A 20,996-nucleotide genomic window follows, 5' to 3' on the forward strand; every position below is an offset into this window, starting at 1 on the left:
TCTGAGTCCTCAAATATCTCTCTATAGAAAGTAGCAAAAAAATTGGCCTGATCTCTCTAGAGGCATGTTTGAAGGATTAAATAAGACAAAAATGTAAAAGTACTTTGTAAAACTATAAATCACTACATACTATGTACAAATCTGTATAGCGATTGTAAGCCATTTACTTTTCCCTTACATTAAAAACAGGATGGCTGTGACTCAGTATTAAAGAAAAGTGGGTGCAGGGTTCTGATAGCTCTAAATAAAACTGGTTCTAAAATGGAAAAATAGAAATTTTGATGTCACCATCTGAGACTCAGTGAAACTGGGCAGCATTCCATTTGCTTAGTTGTTTTGTTATTAAAAAAATAGGCAGGCAGCAGAGCTATACAAACTCTCAATATATTTGCAAATTGATTTTTCCAGAGCACACGTTCAGTCTCCTGAAATTCCAGGTGGTTTTCTTGCACTCATTTCCTCAGTTCACTTCGGGAAGGTTAATAATCACCCTGGAGAGTAACATGAGGCTTACAGTCAAATCCCTGCGCTTTCTCTCTGACGCATGAAGTTTGCCTTAGGCTGCAGTTATTTTCACATTCCTGTGACTTCTACCTGAATTTCTCTCTCCTTGAGTGGGGGGCAAGTGAGCCAAATCCCTGACAGCTTCTTCACAGGGTAGGTTATTTGTCATTTGAAGGGCTCTTGTACATTTAGTGACCATGTCCTGTCTGTATTCATTTACTCAGAAGGACCTAGAAGAACTGCACGGATGTATTTTTTGGGCATCATTTACTCATAGATATGGGCACACGTGGCTCTGGAAAAATGGCTCAGCGGGTGGGGGCTATCTTTTTGGTTCTTTCCCAGCCAGCATCTGAGGCGGACTGATGCAGCTGGTGAACTCTGAGGTGCATCTTGGAGCTGACTGAACTCTCTTCTAGATTCATTCCACGTATTGCTCACAAGGGCTTATGGAGACTAACTCAAGACCACAGACTGGCGCTCCATGTTTTAGGCAGCTCCTGTGTATGTGTGTGTGTCTGGCCCCAGGCTGGGCCGTAAGGCATGAAGAAGTGGGTTCATTCCAGATGCTGTGGCACTGATGCCGGGGGTCACCTCCTCTCTCACCCTGCGTGAAAAGCAAGCCATGTCGATGGCTCCTGACTCAGCCTGCCTCTTACCATCCTCACAGCCCAAGCCAGTGTCCACAAGAGCTTCGTATTCGGTTTTCTGCCCGTTCGCTCTTGCCACCTCCAGTTCATTCTCTGCTTGCTGCTAGAGCGAGTGATGCTGGACGTACATTCAGTCACACCCTCCCCCCCCAACCCGAGACTTTGCACAACTTTCCTTCTGCCTTTAGTGACAGACCAGAATCCTACAGAGAGGCTCAGGAGGCTTGAAAACTCCTGCCTCTCCTACCTCTGCAGACCCAAGGGCCCAGCTCTCTGCCAGTGGCACTGACGGGTTGTCACAGCTCCTCCTTTTCGGTCCTCCCCTCCCCATCTAGCCTTTGCACAGTGCTCCTGGCTGCCTAGAAGGTGGCCCCAGACACCATCTAACTCCCCTCCTCCACCCTGTCACATCCTGAGCGGTCTTTTACACTGAGCTCAAACATCACCTTCTCAAGGGTGCCCTGTCACCTCAGACCCTGTCACATCTCCCGTCAACATGGTTGAGAGTGTTGGCTCTAGTGGAAGGTTGGTATCCTATTTCTGCCACTTTTCATCTATGTGACATTGGGCAATTTGGGCCCTGTTTCCTCCCCTCTGACATGGGGGTGATAAAGCCATTTCTCCAAAAGGGCTGGCTGTGAGAATTAAATGAAGAGCAGGATGGAACACCTGGGTAATATGTAGTAAATATTATTGTTTCCAGAATGTTCCACAGTTCTTGGTAGTTGTCTCAGTGCCAGTAAATATGGATGTGACCAGTTAGGACTGGTTAATATTAAATCTCCACAACGTAAGCTCAGTGAGGGTAAGTACCACATGAATTTGTTCAATAAGAGTTTCTCAGTACCTATGCAGAAAGCCTCATGAAAGGAAGTGAAATAAATCTTGGAATGAATAAACACATGGTAAGGTTTTTTGAGAGGAAGGGGTTAGGAATTTATCTGGGCCTGCAATATTAGGCACATGCCCTCACCCTAATCTTAAATCTGAGGAAAAAAAAAAAAAGATGTGGTATCTATATACACAATGGACTATTACTCATTCATAAAAAAATGTTTTAAGTCTTGTCATCTGCAACAACATGGAGCTAGAGAGTATTATGCTAAGCAAAATAAGCCAGAGAAACACAAATACCCTATGATTTTACTCATATGTGGAATCTAAGAAATAAAACAAATGAGCAAGTAAAACAAACAAACAAAAAACAAAAGAGAGAGGCAAACTGGAATCTATTTGTTCTTTTCATTGGACCAATAGGGCTGAGACAACTGTTGTACGCAGCCCTCAAGAAATCATGCTACTTCACTTCACAGACTTAGGGAGAAGTTTTCAAATTTCAAAGCTCCATCTGCTTTTTCACCCCAAGTTACCTTTACTAATTGTAACCATGTAGAAAATAATAGGATAACGTAAAACTCAGAAAACAATGTTAAGGAAAATACCCTCATCTATGAAGAAAAGTTCAGACAAATTCACACAAAGCATACCAAACATTTAACTTAAAAAAAAAAAAAAAAGTAGTCCATTAACCTCCTATTTAATTTGCTTTGGTTTATATAAGATACACCAAGTAGTATATAGGGATCCCAGTCATTTCATTTAAATTTGGCAACCGCTCTATTTCACCAAAATTAAATTGTCAGATGCCATTGTGCTAAAATAGTGAAAGGCTCGATCTACACACATCTGAGAGCACATCTGTCAGAATTCTTTGTTGCCAGAAGTTTTCCTGTTAGGTTATAGAACGCTACCACATTGCACTCTTCGAGGGGACTCAAATGTCACCATTTACATTTGCTTCTGCAAACACTATTTACATTTAAATTCCTGACTAATTTGTGAGGAGGAAGTTTATCGGCTGTGAACTGAGTTTTACTGTGCTTAATTCCAACAGCTTCACACTGGGTATTCAAAGCTGGAACTCAGTGAAAAAGAGAGGGAGAGGGATGGGGAGATCTGAATCACTCATCCAGTGAAATGAGAGTTTTCGCAGGAAGTTAAGGCCAACTGTTGCCGATATGAGCACACCTATCGCCTTGACTAACCGTTTACTGTTATGAATGGCTCTTCTTTTCCACATGCCGGATTTCCTTCTTTGTTGTCTTCACCTTATAACCTTCTCCCTGCTGTAAAAAGGAATATACGCATTAAGATTTCATAGTAAAAGAGTTTTAGTTATACAGCGGTTCCCATTCTGGTCCCTTGAGGCTGGATTAAGGTAAGTGAAACACAGTTGAAAGCACTTTGTCACCTCATGTCCCAAAATACACACAATCCATTTGGCTTAACCACACAGCCTAGCGTCATGGAGGCAAGCTAGAAAGTGCCATCAGAATGAATACAGTAACAGAACTATGCTTCACAAGAACTCAATAGGTTAGTAATAAATCAAAGGTTAGTGATAATAAAAATAAATAGTAATAAACAAATTTTTAAAAATGGTTAGTGATAAAGAAAAAAAATAAGTAGCCTGTTCACTTCTTGTAGTGATCATCACCAAAGCCCTCAAGGCACCCAAACCCCAATTCTAAAAAAATTAGTAAATTATAATTTATTTCTTCTCAAGCCAACAGAATTTTAAGGGATCTGTTGTGTCGAGACTAAAATTCCTCAGGAAAGCACTAATCATGAACTAAACACCATGGAAATGTTGCTGATCTGATGAAAATTTTTTTTTTTTTTAATCTGTGGAATCACCAACCCTCTCCTCTTACTCCAGATCAAGAGGACATCCATTGTCCATAAAACAATACCTCTCTTCACTGAGCACCAGCGACACTTTTCTCTGAGAGCAAAGTTGTACAGATCCTCCATGTTCTCCTGCTTTGTTACTGAAACGCAGTAGCCTTTCCACTTTTCTGAGTTAGTCTTGAGAAATTTTCAGTTCACTTTTTCTTAAGTAAACACAGGCTATTGGAGTTTCTACTTTCAGAATGAAAGGGTTGTAAAGATCAGAGAAAAGGAACGAAAGGACTAGTAGCCAGAGATGTTTTGTCTGAGATGGAGACACATTTGCCGAGCTACACTGCCCGGCGGCGAGTTTAGTTCTTTCACCAGCCGCCGGAAATGGGCTGTTATAAACCCAAAGAGGAGAACCTTCCTCAGGTTAAGATGAGGGAATTCCGATTTCCCTGTAGAACAAACTGGAAAGGGAAAATGTTTAGATTTGATGTAAGGATCTTGAACTGGGCTTTTGGCCATTCTAACATTTAAGTCCTGCACCTTTGCTGGAAGTAAGCGCCCTCCATCCTCATCGCCGGTAGGTGGCAGGTAAGGTGGAGGCAGAGGCACTGGGGCCCTGCTCAGGGGGCTGGTGCTGAGAGAGGGTTTGTGTTTTATTCCTCTTACGTGCTCAAACCAGCACATTCTACCCTCCAAAAATGAACTTATCCCTGTGAAAACTCTAAAGACAGTAAAAAATATTTAAGGAATGTTAAGTCCTTTCCCTTCATCCTGATCAAATGCACAGGGTGTCAAAAGCAGTAAATGCTTCAAGCTGCCACACTGCAGACGCCAGCCTGTTAGCAGCATGTTCTAGAAAGTTCACACAGCGTTTATCCTCTACTTTTTCTTTGGCAGCCCCTCTCCATTACCATGTCATCATGCTTTCTCGCTTGTGGGAGAGCAATTCGTCTTATCACTTTCCGAGTGATCTGTAGGAAGGAATAGTGAGAAGTAGAGATTTTGCTGTTTTCTATTTTAAGAGGGGGCGCTACAGCAAACAAACAATAGAAAATCTAAATTCCAAGAGAAGCATAAAATCCCAAGGATGATTACTTTTCTGGTGATGAGGTTGCCTTCTTCATCAGTAAATTGTTCTTCTGTGACAGATTCACCAGGAATGCTCTTTGCTTCCTCTCCCTAAAGGATGTGGCATAGAGATTAGCAGCGTACTAGATGGACAGACGTCCACACCACTCCATACATCACACACATGCTCTGTGGACTTTTAGAAAAAGAAAGTATAAATCCTACTTGTTACTCCGGGGCAAGGGGGAAAGGTGGACTCCTCTGATGGTTACTTAGTAGCCAACAACATTCAAAGCACTAAACCTTACGTATGTACAAGAAAGATGGTTAGCATCTGCTAACCAGAAAGATGGTTAGCAACTCTAAGAAGGAAGAATGATAAAACACAGTTGCACATGGATATACAAACCAAAAGGATTCATTTGTTGAAAAAAAATTGGCCAATGATCAGAGCTCTGATTAGATCATCTCATTTTGAGTACAGTGTCCCTTGATTAGTCCTGCCAAATCTCTCAAATAATTTTTGGGTTGCATTGTGCTAATCTAAACTAAGATGGTACCTTAGTTGGGGTGTTATTTATTGCCCTTGTCAGGTTTTTTTTTTTCATTTAAAAATTCATTTACTAAGGCTAACATAGACATTTTTTTATAAGCAAAGTTCAGAGTACAGAGAAAACCTTTTTATTTTTCTTTAAAACTGAGCCTTTTGTGGGTCTTCAAATAAATGGGAATGACTCGGATGAAGTACGTAGTTTCTGACTACTATGTTCAAGGGAAGGGGTCTTATGTGATGATAGATCATCTAATCTCTATGGCTACAGACAAAGAAAGTATCAGTACTAAAGGAATTTAAGATGATGTTATCTTTCCGCTAGTGACAGCTAACTGATTTAGAAAGGGAAACTGTCTAAGATCTTCCTCTGGTGACTTTCAAAATGTGGAATAAAGTCTTAACTCCCCATGGAAGGGGCTATTTTCCAGCTTGGTGGATTTGAATGGTTCCTTAATCTTTCCCTACTGGCTCTTATGATTGTATAAGAAAAACCACTCAGCCAAAGTAGGGCCGTATTTGCAATATATTACCTTCTTCACTGATATTCAGCTTTCAGTTAGTGCCACATATAGTTTGGGGGAACAGGGACAAACAGTGCAGACCTAGTCTAGGGACTTAGTGACCTGCTAGTCAGACTTCTTGCTGAAAGGGTGGCCTGGATAATGCTAAAGAATCATGTTCTGCAGTTGTTCCCCTGCTGCTGTTTCAGGGGAAATGGCGGATCACAGAGACAACCGCTACATTTCTGGGAGAGCCAGGATTCTAACTCTTTTAGTGTCGTTGGTGTAGAAAAGGTAGTAGTTCTGATCATTTAGTTAGTACCAGCCAGTAGTTAGAAAGTTCTGTGACTGTTTTATGTCACAGCCAGTAGAAAGGTGCACTGTTATACAATGACAGAGTAAAGACTAAAACATTATCTTGTTTGGCTAACAAAATTCTGTTTTCATTCTTTTCTTCTTACAAAGTGACTTTATATACTTAGAGATTGTAGGTCATGACTGGATAAGTCATGGACTCATTTTCCTCACTGTGGTATAGAAAAATAAGATGTGGGATGCCTGGGTAGCTCAGTCGGTAGCACAGTTAAGAGGGCAAAGGGAACTGGAAAAATGTAGAGGGCTCATGCTTAAATGCACTAAAATCTGCAACAAGTTTTTATGGGAGTGTTATTTATATTTCCTGTGGTTGTGAAAAAAAAAAACAACAAATTTTATTTTATTTTAAAAGTAAAGGGAGGGGCACCTGGGTGGCTCAGTCAGTTAAGCTCTACCTTCGCTCAGGTCAGGATCGCAGCGTCCTGGGATCAAGCATCGAGCTCTCTGCTCAGCAGGGAGCCTGCTTCTCCCTCTCTCTCTGCCTGCCTCTCTGCCTACTTGTGATCTCTCTCTCTCTCTTTCTCTGTCAAATAAATAAATAAAATCTTTTAAAAAAATTAAAAAAAAAAGTAAAGGCATAGGGTGCCTGCTGTTTCAGTTAGTTAAGCATCCGACTCTTGATCTAAGTTCGTCTTAATCTCATGGTCATGAGTTCAAGCCCCACATTAAGCTCCAAACTGAGTGTGGCACCTACAAAAAAAGGAAAGGCATAAAGACATCAGAAAAGCCAATAAAGGGTCAGAAATATTTCCTTCTAATTTAAAAATGAATAAATGAGATATTTTTCAGCTAACTCTGGGAAATGTCCAGCTCTTTGCCTGTTAGCTAATTTGAGGATCCCAGGAAAATCCAGTAAAATAAAGTCCTACTGGATAAGTTATGAATGGACTCTTTAGTGGGGAATGATGCCAGTTAACTGTTCGCATGGTTGCTAAGAGGAATGTGAAATAAGGCATATTTATAAACATAGAGAATATGTGAAGAATTTTTATTTATATTAATAGCCTTAGAAAAAAGCAAAGCCTTATTTATAAATAACAAGTCATATAAGTTGTTGAGGTCTACTCTGGCATGTGGGGCATTTTCATGCTTCCTACTTAAAATTCATACTGTTTGTGTACAGCTAAAGATAAAGATACCTCTCTTAATCTTCAGTGGCCATTTTTTATTTTTATTTTTAATTTTTTTTTAAAGATTTTATTTATTTATTTGACAGACAGAGATCACAAGTAGGCAGAGAGGTGGGCAGAGAGAGGAGGAAGCAGACTCCCTGCTGAGCAGAGAGCCCAATATGGGGCTCGATCCCAGGACCCTGAGATCATGACCTGAGCCGAAGGCAGAGGCTTTAACCCTCTGAGCCACCCAGGGGCCCCAGTGGCCATTTTTAAAAAAGATTTTTATTTATTTATTTGACAGAGAGATAGAGAGCACAAGTAGGCACAAAGAGAGGGAGAAGCAGGCTCTCTGCTGAGCAGGGAGCCTGATGCGGGACTTGATCCCAGGACCCTGAGATCATGACCTGAGGTGAAGGCAGCCGCTTAACTGACTGAGCCACCCAGGCACCCTTCAGTGGCCATTAAATACAGTCAATTAGTGCTTTAATAAGGCCAAAGTAAGTGGTGTGGTGATGTGAAAACTCACTAAACTGGGGGATCGGATTAGTTAGGAGCTGATTAGATGAAGAGGGAAGACAGTAAGGAGTCAGGAAACATGTTCTAAAAAAATAATCCATCTTTAATTCCGTCAAATATATTAGAGACCAAGTGTTTCCAAGGGGAGGTCTTTTGGGGGCCTTTCTTTAATGACAGAAATGACAGAAAATCATCTCTAATTAGTTCCTAAAGTTCTAGAAAACAGTTTGTACTTTTAACTGAGCAAAACTTCCCCCCAGGTCTTGTTGATGACATTATTTTTGGCAACACCTCCCCGCCCTTTCTTCTTTCCTATTTCAAAGGAAAATTACAGCACATACGGTGTCACAGTAGCATTCTGGGGGCCACCTTAACGAGGACTAGCTGTTCTTCCCTTTGGTCCTCTGCTGGAAGCACTGCGTTTCATAATTGTTATTCCTCTGTCCTTGAATAAAAGGAGGGAATAACAGCACGAGATGTACCAATTTGCTCTGATGTTTACAACATCAGGACTTAAACTCCCCCCCCCCCCATGGGATGGATATCACAGTTGTGACATATCTAACTTAGCAGGTTATTAAGCAGTATGTGATGGCGTAAGCCATTTTTATATTCTGAGAAACCCATTTGCTGGGGGTGTGTGTGCATGCGCGTGCACGGAAAGTATACGGACAGTTTATACATGTGTCAACACATATACATAAAAAGAATCTGAAACTCATAAACAGTGGTTACCTCTGGGAAATGGAATGAGCAGATCAAACTTTATATGCTTTTGATTGCTTGATTTGGGGAAAATATATATGTAAACTTTTAATTCAAAAGTTAGAAAAAAATATTCAGAAGTAGAAATAAAAATACCGTTGAATTATATAATAATAACTCAGTTATTTGAATCTTACCAAACTCCATAATAGTTTGGCTGTGAGTTAAAGTTTTTCCTTTTGTAATCACTGACTTTGCTAAGCAATACTATATAAAAAGCTCAAAGGACTAGTTAATTTGCTGGTTACTAATTCAAATCCTTCTAAGCATTTGAAACCATTGCGATTTCTCAAATTATAGAAATAAATGGATGTGCTTATAATATCTAAAAATCCCCCAACTGGAAGAGTTTGTTCACTTGACTCATTCCTTAGGGACTTGAAAATAGTCAGTGTAAAAAAAAGAGTCAATGTAAAAAAAAAAAATGTAAATGTAAATTATATGTAATGTAAAATGTAAAGAAAGATGTAAAAAATAGGCAGTGTAAAAAAATAATAATAAAAATGAACTTGATAAGAAGTGGATATGTAATTAAAGAAAAAAAATTATAAAATTATACTTATACTCCCTCGGTTGTACAAACTGAATGGCTAAGACAGATTGGCCTTGACTTGCAGTCATGAGGCCCTGAGCACATCCCCTGCTGGTGTGGACACTGCAGCCCAAGATAGTTGGGGGAGGGAAGGAACAACCCCAAAGTAGTTTTCAACTCTGAGAGCCTATATGCTAGAGGGATGACTACAGCAAACAGTATAAACATGCTGGTTCAGCCCATGGCTAGACAATCTCCATGAAGAAGGCCAAATTCTCAGCATTCCAGTCCTATCAGATAATTTCCAGGAGAGATAGCCCATGACTGCCCTGTTCCATGCCACTGGATACATTTAAAAGGCCAAGTGCCTAATTTGGTCTAGGAAAACTTATTCCTTTATAATTTGTTCTAGAAGAGAAGGAAGGTAGCATTGAGGGATAGGTAGGTAGAAGGCAGTACACTGGAAGGCTAGAGGTCAGATTCTGGGGTTCCAGACTACTTGCTGCTCTCCTGTCTGGTTTTGGGTAAGCCAACTGTTCTCCAGTCCCTCGGTTTTTGTCATCTCAGAAAAGAAGTGATTTTAGTATCAATGATCCCTTTCCATTATAACATTCTCCTTCTATGTTTTTGGCAGAGGCGGTTCCCATGTCACAAGTACCATATACTACAGTAATTTCAAGCTCTTTTAACATTAGAAAGATACCAACACATAGAGTGAAGAGAAATGCAGCAGAAGTGTGATCCTTTCCAAAAGCCCCAAATATCTTCAGAAAAAGTGTAACCAGATTCTTATGTATGTAATTTGTAATGATTTTCTATCATACCTATAGCCTTCAATTCTAATTATAGCTACTTTTTCTAGCTTTTGGTTTCTCCAAGTTTGTTGATTCTATTGTTTATACAGTGCTCTCCTCACTTACAAACCTATGCTCTGATCATTCCACTCAACCTCCCTAAAATTACACCAACTTCAAGAAGTGGGGATTTGGGGAGAACAGACTCCTCTGTTTTATGAAGCCATTGTAGTATAATTTTGTCTTTTAAACTTAAGCTCTTAATAAAAATGTTTATATATTTCACATAATTATATGTTAAGTTCAAATATATAAATAACACATTCTGATAAAATTACTTAAAAGCTAACTTGCTAATACACGTCTAGAATTCTAGAAGACCAAAAGAAATAACCCTCATTGATTTGGTGGGTTTTGTGTTTTTATTGTTTTGTTTTTGTATTCTTCAGAGTAAAACTTCTTTACCCTCTACCTCTCACTTTTTTTTTTTTTTTTGCAGAATTATGTTTTTTTTTTGCAGGATTATTTTCTTCTGCCCTATATAGAGAAGATTCAACTTTTATAATGAGCAGCTTTTACAAGGAATGCATAGATTTGGATGCAACATGAGTATGACGCATGTTAGGCAGAAAAGCACTTTATAAGATGATATGTCTGGTGCACTTTTTCGGATGTTTCACTTTAAAATACCATTTCTTGAAGACCTTGATTCTGGAAAGGGCAAAGCCTGCCTGAGCAAAGAGTATAGCTTTAACTCCTTCAGAAAACCTGTATTAAGTATTTCTTTCCCCTAATCCCAGTGAATGTGTGGGAGGTGACTATGAGGATTTTATAAGCAGGGTGAATAATTGCAAATATGCTGGATACCAATAAGTAATTTGGCTTGCCTACATGGAATTGTCAAAGAAGTGATTCATGCCTTTTTTTTTTTTTTTTAATTTTAAAGCTGTCTATTGATTGATTGGGGGATGGTTTAAGATTTAGACAAGGACTTGCTTTCTTCTCTTATGCTTCCAGACCCTGAGAAAACCTACACTAGAGCAAATTTGGCAGATTTTCTGCTCTTCTTTCTCCGTGAAAAGTACAAACAGGGGGATTAAGAAGTTTTAGCTGCCTAAGTCAACTTCTCCACTCTCTAGGAGGTCTCCTGACATTTTGGAAAGGGATGATGAATCTGATAAATGCTTTTCAACAGATATTTCTCTTCCTTTCCTTCTCTCCAGAGCTGTTCACCAAGGAGCCTCAAGTTACTTGGACCATGTTCAAAGGCCCGTGTGTTGAAAATGGCTTCCGGGTTTCTGCAGTCAGTTATCCTAACATCAAGAAACCTTTCTCTAAAGATAGTAATGAAGACAAGCAGCAGACAGTGGGAAGCATTGGGCTGGACCTGACCAGGCATACAAAGTCAGGGCTTCCAAATGCCTTCGTGGGGGAAATGAAGGTTTATTCCTTGCATTAAACTGTGCTGCAACAGGGGGGAATAATATTTTTCACTTCCAGTAAAAAATGGTTCTTATACTTAAAAATACAGCCTGATTTTCTGTATGTTCGTCAAGTTAAAGCCTTTTTCAGAAGGTTTTGTCTGATTTTGTTTTTGTCACCGATATCCATGCCAGGTTATAACTCCAAATTCTCCGCTACTGATTGGTAATAAAGAACTGATTTTTACTCAAGATCTGTTCAGGCAGTACGAATTTGAGACTGAGGAGAGGGCCTTTTCATTATTTCATCGTCCTTCTCCATCTGACCTCATACCTCACTGTGGCCTCTGACGTTTCCACTGAACATTGCATTTGATACGAACTGTTCTCTCACCAAGATAAAATCTTTGTTCACATACAACGCTTTTTCAGGGAAAACAGGATACAAATGCCAAGCATTCTTAGACAAAATTACAGCTGCCACAAGTCAGACACAGGCCTGGACAGAACACTCACTACCATGCAACATGACCGTTTCCTCTTGGTGGTTGTTCTTACAAGCTTTCAAATGTGCAAAGAAACATATAGAGAACTGCTTAGTTATCAAGCATGCTGAATTTTCAAGACCAAAAGGAAGGACTTTCTAATCCCAGAGCAATGCCCCATCACAATCTGGCTACAGGATACCTTTATAATCAAACGCCGGCGAATAACGCGGGTAGTGACTCTCCGTTCTTCCTCTGAGCTCGAATCACTCTCACTGTCTTTCAAGTCCTGATAAATGCATTTTTAAGTATAATTTTACCATCACATTTAAAAATAAAAGACATTCTGAGAAGGGAAATCAAAAAAGAATTACTTTCACTTGCTGGTTTTCCCTGCTAAGAACATCACGGTATGTATTTGTGAGAATCTTAAAAAAAATGTAAGTGGAAGAAAATTCTGAGCAGCATCCTCAATGAAATGACTCTGTATATGTATTCATATATGTGTGTATGTATATTAATACATATATTTAATTACATTGATCTTTATGTTCATATATATAGTAAAGATCAATGTAATTACATGAATTAAAAAATAATTATGAGACATTTTGGTATCAGAAACTACATGCTACTCATTATTAGTTTGAAAAAACATTAATATTCATTTAAAACTTGTTTTAAATCTCTATACATTTGAGACCTGAATGGCCATGCTTCACTCGATCAACAGAAACAGTTAGGATTTCTGATTTTTGTGAAATCAAAGTAAAGAACTGACATGAGTAGAATCTGTCACATATATTTATATCAGGAGGTTTTTAGCAGCATAACTTTCTCCTAACACACAATAGGTGCTCAGTAAGAGTTTATGCAAATGAACGACGGAATAATGTAAAACATGTAAAAACTTGGAGTTTTATTTTAAGGATCTGACATGAAATGAGGACAGAAAAAACATCTGATAGACAAGAAGATGGTAGACGCAAGAATACAGGAAGTACACAAAATTTTAATTTTTGGACAGTAAGGATGAGACAAAGGAAAACTACCACACAGTTCACAACTCAAAGGGACAAATATCTCTGGCTTCTTCTTAACTGTCATGGGGAAGACTATTTACTGAATGATTTTATCTCTAAATTTTAAAGGTGGAATTCTGAAAATAGTTCTGGCATTTTATTTTCTAAATTTGGTAGTTGCCCCAAATCTGAGAGTCCCAGAGATAGAAACTGCAGTTCATATCCATTGGAAAAATCACTGGCAGTGTTGGTAAAAATAGGGGGGAATAAAGTAAAATTGTTACAGGAGGTACAAGTATTGGCTAAAGTGATTATGAAATGTTGCCAAAAAGATAATAAAGTAGGTCACTATTCACCCAAGTACCACTTAACAAATACTTTAAAATATAACATCAACCTTAACTTTGTAAGAAATTTCACCTGAACAAAATACCCTACTGAATGATATGGTATTAAAAGGGAAGAGTTTTCAAGTTTCTTATTCCATGCAAAGATACTGGCTACTAAGTTCCCTCATCCTGTTCAAATGTTTTAGAAAAGATTATAAAATTCAGAAAATGTACAGGGATCCCAGTATTGTGAAAGGAGGCACTGAAACAGCTCAGAAAGTCAGAAAAAGAGGAATTCATGTTGTGAAAGAAAAGAATTCCCAGTCAGCATTTAGGAATCAACAGATTAGATGAGGCAAAAGCGAAAATTCAATCTGAATTATTCATACACAGAATTGTAAACTGGGGAGAGGTTTTCACTTGGGTAAATTGAAAAGCAGAACATATGTGCATACAAACACGACCAAACCTAGACATGAATTGCATTATAATCCTCTCAAGAATCCTCTGAGACTAGTCCCTTACAGAAAGAAAAATGGCCATTTGGCCAATGTTTCAGTTTCTACTCTCTGCTAATCTGAAGGTGAAAGGCGGAGAGAAGATCCTAGTAGAATCTTGATCACGAATCCTTTTAGAGAATTCTCGAGAACTGGCGAAGAGGGTAACTAGTAGACAGACAAACGGGGTTGTTTCAGTACATTTTACTATGGGTCACTGCATGGACAGAGGTGGAAAAGAGCAGAAGTTTACCTTGTAACAGCAGGCAGTCATCCGTGTAAGAGCCGCACCCGGACTTTTGACCTGATTTTTCAGGGGACAAAAAGGGCGCTGTTTTCTGAGATCGTACATCAGATGACTTACTTGGTTACTACTACTCCACTACCGTCTAGCCACAAAGGACACAACCTGAACATGTTTGGATCATGGGAGATCAGAAACTCCCAGAAACTTTAACTCCGTTAAGAACTTTTATTCTCAAGAAAACTTTTTGGGCATTAGAATAGGACTAGTGACAATACCAAAAGCACAATCTCATAAGCAATTTGAAAACATTTTCTAAGAGTAATTATATTCCAGTACTGATGAGTAATTATGTTCCAGTACTGATGGACTCAGCTGAGCTTCCATTCAGGGTTAAGACTTTCCTTTCAAACCCTCTTTTGCCTTCTCCCTGGTTCCCCAGTGGTCAATATGTCCACATACACAACTGCTTATTTATATTTAGATGATAATTTGATTTCAGAACTTCTCTATGGATTTTTAATTGTAAACTTTCATAGTTAAGACATCACAATGCTATTGCTTCTTTCTGTATTCTGTGGACTCATTTCAAAAGGGAACATCTAAGGTCATACTGCTTAAATATGCTAAGAATTAACTGAAAGAAATCAATACTCAAAACCCATTTGTCAGGAAGTGAAAGGAAGGCCTGAGAACTTCACTTCCTCTCCCATACCCTCCTAACACGTGGGAAAATGGTCAGCAGCTAGCCTGCGGAAGGAACCAGGAAAGGACATGATTAGTTGATCAGCTAGCTTATCATTAGCTTCTCAGTGACTGGGAGTTTACGAATAAAGTTTTTGTAAACCACAACTTCATCATGGACTTGCTATCTTTCAAAAGAATTTTTGTTTTGTTTCTTTTAAATCCCAAACACTGCAGGAGATCTTAAGCACCACTGGATGTTTTAGGGAAAACTGCAAGTGTTACTATTCCAAGAAGTCCACGTCTTGGCCTATGCCTACTGCATGGTTCGGGAAAAGACAAGACCGAGAGAGCAAAAAGCAATAAAAAATGTAGGAAATGGAACTAACTTTTCTTTTCTTTTATCCATCTATGAGTTATAAATTTCAGTTCAAAATTTTTTAATATCTAAAAGTGGTAAACCTCAAAGAATGAAAAAAAAAATCTACCACAAACATACGTTCAAGTACAAAGCGAAAGCAAATAATTCTAGGACACTAAGGCTTCAAAATTACGAAAAACAAATATTAAGATAATTATCAACTTAGATATAAAAATGACTAAAATGATACATCCAACTTCAAATTTCTCAACGCAGTCAAGCAACAGTGGTATACGCCCACCTCATTTCAGGCTTGGGCACTGGGTTTCTTTAATTTTTAAAACACACTTTCAGACAAGAGCCTTTATAGGGTAGAACCCTTAGGTGGGTCACATCTATAAACTCTTTAAGTTATGCAGAAGAACCAGGAAAAGCCAGAATAATTATCCTCTTTCCATAAGACAGATGAGTAGGTTGGGAGTTAGGAAGCCCAAATCCAAATCCTAGACAAAAATTGCCACTGGACCTTAAGCATAACATCTCTGTAGTTCTTTTTTTCTCCTGAGAAATGGCTGAAGGCATGCATATTCCTTTTTCCTACTCAGTGAATGAAAATATAATCAAATAGCATGTGTTCTACCTAGTTCTTTCTTCACCCCCACCATTAGTGTTAGCACTGATAATTGGGAAATAGCAAAGAACCAGCGTTACAAGATTGATTAAAGGACGGGAAGCATCAGTACTCTTGGTTTAACTGACAGTGTATCAGATAACCAGACTGCATACCTTTTGCTCAGACCCACTGGACCCCTCTTCTTCGTGCACGTTAAGCCTTGGCTTGCCATCTGCCGGAGGAGTCCTACTCATCTTTTTCATACTGACAGGCACACAGGGTTTAGGTTCTTCTATTACAAACTTGCTGGTTTCTTCTAGAGCTTTCTGATAGGCTGCTAGCGATGATGCCGGTTCCTCCACACGAACAGATCCATGTATTTTTGGTTTCAGAGTTTCCTTAGCACTCTGTTTCCCTATATCATTTTGGGATTCTGCAAAGTAGGATTTTGTCTTTGCCTCCGGAGTGACTTCTGCATGGCTCCCATTTGCTTCAAATTTTCCAGGTTCTCCTTTGAGATATGAGGTAATAGAATCTCGACACTGATCAGGGCTGCAAAAGACAAAATGTGGAAATTTACGATGGAAATACATGGCTGAAGATGGGCTTCAGAAGCTCTAAATTTTTAACAACCACGTTTGAAGCCACTTTTATAGGCATGAAATAGAAAAGCATGAAAAAATCTAATATGTGAAGGGTGATCGTGGGTTTGGGTTTGGGGCTGAGGCCCCAGGCTTTCCCCACACCCCAATTCCCAAACTGTCTAGCTATGCTGCCCTTGTTTCTGTTTTGTTTTCTTTAATTGCATTGCTACAGCTACTTGGATTTGAGATTTTAAAAAGTCATCCTGAGAGGTTCACGGAGAATTCCAGACCCACCAATGCAAATGAGGAGGATATTGCAAAAGGCTTTCACATTGCCAGTGGAAAAAACTGCTGGCAGAGAATCAAACGCATTCCTGTGATGAGAGCTCTGGCATCCCCAAGTACTGACACTCCAGTCTTTGGATGGGTTTCCAGTTGTGAATCCTGCCATCCTGATTTTGCAACCCTGACACCCTTAACTTGGGTCTCCTCCTTCCCCTCCCCTCATCTCTGCTGACTCCCGCTGGTGAGCGGGTGCTGGTGTTCACCGGTCACTTCTCAGTTCTGTGAGGACTATTTTCCTTTCAACTGTTAACAATCTTTCTCTTCCAATAGTTTCTTTTAAATTGATTTCCAATTTTTATTAGTATCAGTATAGACTTTTATTTTCTAGCTTGCGCACTGTTTTTACTGTCTTTATTACCTGCAGAATTCTGAAGGTGAAAACTAGCACAATATTTTATATGCATGATATATATTTATATCAATATCATATATATATCTATATCATGCATATGTAAGTAGGTGTGTATTCTTATAAATCAAATTCTGATTCTATATAAACAATCCCCAATCAACAGCACACCTTATCCATATGTGTGAGGACAAATGGTCCCAGTGCAGTGTGAAGACACTATAAGCTAAATGTATCTATTTCCTGCTATGCAACTACAGATTATGTTATTACATTAGAACACAGACATCAAAAATAATACTATTTGTTGTCTTTGCAACAGTCTGGTAGGCTGAGTACAGAATTCTTTGGTCTTATTATTCTTCTAAAGGAATCTTGTAGACACCTTTTTGCAAAATGTTATCAACTCCCTCTTTGGGAATTTTTATTGAGCAAGAAGCTTATCAGTAATATGAAAATATTAAATACGGTTATGAAAGAAACAAGTTGGATGCAAAAAACCCTGAGGTTATCCCTAGTTGCTACTGAAGTACAATATATTTTAATCTGATGTATGCATAAGCAAAAACGATAACAACTATTATTGAGAGACTATTTGTACCAGTCATGTCTACAGCCATTCTACACTCCAGCCATTCTACAGGCTTTCTTTTTTAATCTGTTAACCTGCTTGAGGTTCCAGTTTTTAAAGCTGATTAGACGGACATTCTTAGAGTTTAGGAATTCATCCAGAGCCACAAAATGCAAACCTAATTCTGTGGGATATGAACCAATGTCTGAAGGGCCCTAGATTCTCACCTTCCTAGAGTTAAGTCCACTGCAAAAAAGAACCAGATTGGGGCGCCTGGGTGGCTCAGTGGGTTAAAGCCTCTGCCTTCGGCTCAGGTCATGATCCCAAGGTCCTGGGATCGAGCCCCGCATCAGGCTTTCTGCTCAGCGGGGAGCCTGCTTCCCTTCCTCTCTCTCTGGCTGCCTCTCTGCCTATCTGTGATCTCTGTCTGTCAAATAAACAAATAAAAAAAAAAAAATTGCTGATCCTCTCATAAAAAAAAAAAAAAAAAAAGAACCAGATTCATGATTAGGGAATTATTTTGATTGTAATCAAATCTCCACCATGGCAATATTATCTGGAGTGAAGAATTACATATGCAATGTTGCAAATCACATAAAATGTTCATGTAGGAAAAAAGAAGGATATACAATGTTATGTATTTTCTTAGTACGGTAGGAGGACCGATGACTTGACTTTTTGCTTGTCTGCATTTTCTACATTAAGACATTTAGAAAGGTATATGTAAAAGAAATCCACCCAAATTTTAATGGTGGTTATTGCTAGATGATGGGGTTTTGATTTCTTAAATCTGTATTTTAAAGTTTGCCTAATAAGCATCTTACGTTTGAGGTCAGGAAACAATAGAAATGTTCATATTTCTAAAAGACATGGGGTTTCATTTATTACACTATTTTGAAAGCTAATTACTTATTGGCTTTGTGAAAAGACTAATACAAGTAATGAACTAGAAAAGAGCAGTTTTCTAAAGTAAACATAAACATCTTTGGCATGAATGTAAAACTGCATTTTACTTCAGGCTAACAGTAGTTGTTTTTTTAAAGATTTTATTATTATTATTTATTTGAGAGAGAGAGAGCATGAGCAGGGGGAGGGGCAGAGGGAGAAGCAGACTTCCTGTCAAGCAGGGAGCCCGAAGTGGGACTCGATCCCAGGACCCTGGGATCACAACCTGAGATGAAGGCAGATGCTCAACTGACTGAGCCACCCTGACTCCCTTGTTTTGTTTTGTTTTAAGTAGGGTCCACACCCAGGGTGGAGCCCAGCACCGGGTTGGAACTCATGACCATGACTTCAAGAACTGAGCCAAGTTCTAGTCAGATGTCATGTAACTTTCCCTCTCTGGATAAGCAGAATGAACCAACCTTAGAGGCAGGTATTATCCCCAAACTGGAATGGTGATTTAGCAAAAGAGTAATTGCTTAAAAAGCAGGTACTTAAAACAAATGATTCACTAACACGTAAGCGGTGATTCGCTCTTCTTTTTTCTGAAAGGGAGCCATACCTGTCATCCAGCCGTTCTAGTAACCCACCGGTTATTCTTCGAGCCTGAGCAGGGGCCTCTAGGTTTCCACTTGATGTCTCGTTCTGCCAACCTGAAATTGAAGACATTTCCAGTTCTGCTTGCTGAACACGTTTAAGAATAGCCTGTACTTTTTCTTCTGTCATCTCCTCAGACTCTACTCCTTCTTCAAGTTGAACGTCCTCAAATAGAGATTTGAGTTTCTCTTCCGTCATCTCCTCATCAGGACCAGATTTTCCTTTCTCTTGCTGCTCAGAGCATACTCCTACTTTACTAGGCTGTTTCAAGGGCTTTGCTGGTTTACCATCTTTTGGGACCCCAGACATACTTCCGAGGTATTGAGGATACTCACTCAGACAGACATTCTCCAAATGGCTCTCATCTATATCCACTGCGTCAGGCATTTCTGTTAAAGGCATTGAGTCTTCGAGTTTGCTGTCTTCTAAGGAAGTGTCTTCTGCAGTTACCACGGGAGGTCCATCTGCTGAATGTTCTATGTTCCCCTGGGAAGGCACTAGCCCATCACTCAGTCTACTGGGGGTCCTAAGGGGAGACTCTATGCTAGAGATATCGCTAAAATAATCATCTTGCTGGAAAGGGGTGGGTGGTGTGTAGTGCAACCCTGTGGGAGTTTCCAGTTCCACTTGAAGGGAAGGATAACCTATGGAAGACAGTACATTCGGACTGACTGGAATGAATTAGAGCACAGCAAACAAAACACATGGAATGAATTAAATTATATCAGGTATGAAAATGTATGATGAGTTACAGAATAATGTTCATAAATTTATTGGTTTAGTTTAATTAAATGTAATACAATGAAATAAAAGACTAGTGCAAACTATAATAAAACAATACTAATTAAGATATAAATGATATCTATCAATTTTGATAATTTTAATACAGTAACTTAAATACACAGACTAATTCAATGCAATACAAAGTTAGCTCTCGTTATATAAGATATACTTATTCCATGCCAAATTTATTATCTACTTTTAGCATGCAAAATCCATATTGTGGTGGACTGCATACAGTAAGCCGCAAGAAACCAATTTTTATAATAAGTCACTTAAAACTTATTTTAAGAGCTTTACATATGAACAATGCTATCCAACTCTAATTCTTACTTTTTTCACTTCAAATTTAACATGAAGAAAAATAAATTGAATCTTTGGAAGGAAATTATTATTATATCTTAGAGCAGTAGCACTGGGGAAGAAAATCTAAAATGATGTTAGGAAAAGGATTTGAAAGGCAGATAAAGTAGAAAAGATTCCAAGGAAAATTTTCAGGTGTCATAATATGACAGAGATGAAAGGTTTGCGGTGTATATGAAGGTCTTAGTGAACTTGGTGATAGGGGTCCACTCAGAATCACAAAGCAAATAAAGAGAAAAAAAATGATACACAACAGAGACAGGAAGAAAGCCCTTTGCAAAGAGCTCTCTGAATATTCACGACAATACTGTGAAACACGGAGGTTTATTTACCAGCCTACTGAGAGGGGAAGTAGGGAACAATTTCTTTGTTTTAACCTTTGCTGTGGGGACAAAGGGAATATTTTTCTCGTTCAGCAGAGAGAGAAGTCAACAATGGTCTGGTCATGGTGAGGAAAGGAGGTTTCATAAAAGTTCAACGAAGAGGAGAGACAGGAAAAAAAGGCAGCCAAGCACATTTTCTGAATTAATGGTCTACAAAACTACAGCCTAATTTTCCCATCAGTCCATGACAAATACCAACTTAGTTTTGTTGTACATTCAAACTGCTATAGGTAAGTATAGTCACCTATAAACCAGAATGTTGTTGAAAAGCTGGCTGAGATTAGCTGAGGTTGATAATCTGCCTAAGCGAAATTTACTTCATACACACCTTCCTAAAGTTCCCTATGAATTTTTAAAATAAGAAATAAAAAA

At 38.9% G+C, this 20,996-nt stretch overlaps 1 protein-coding gene across 5 annotated transcripts in view; it reads right to left on the bottom strand.

Annotated features, from left to right (window-relative positions):
• Window positions 1-20,996, bottom strand: part of ANK3 (ankyrin 3) — a 687,858-nt gene that overhangs the window by 9,805 nt on the left and 657,057 nt on the right. Inside the window, exons 17-22 of one of the 5 annotated variants that reach the window (XM_046026936.1) lie at window positions 19,434-19,742; window positions 19,064-19,154; window positions 15,884-16,262; window positions 14,062-14,112; window positions 4,932-5,015; window positions 3,294-4,807 (exon numbers count right to left, since the gene is read on the bottom strand). In XM_046026936.1, the coding sequence (XP_045882892.1) occupies window positions 4,709-4,807; window positions 4,932-5,015; window positions 14,062-14,112; window positions 15,884-16,262; window positions 19,064-19,154; window positions 19,434-19,742 (1,013 nt within the window). In that variant the 3' untranslated portion in view covers window positions 3,294-4,708. The other 4 variants (XM_046026933.1, XM_046026934.1, XM_046026932.1 and 1 more) reach the window with 4 other exon arrangements.

The sequence above is a fragment of the Meles meles genome, chromosome 13, assembly GCF_922984935.1.
Source record: "Meles meles chromosome 13, mMelMel3.1 paternal haplotype, whole genome shotgun sequence".
Taxonomy (NCBI): Eukaryota; Metazoa; Chordata; class Mammalia; order Carnivora; family Mustelidae; genus Meles; species Meles meles.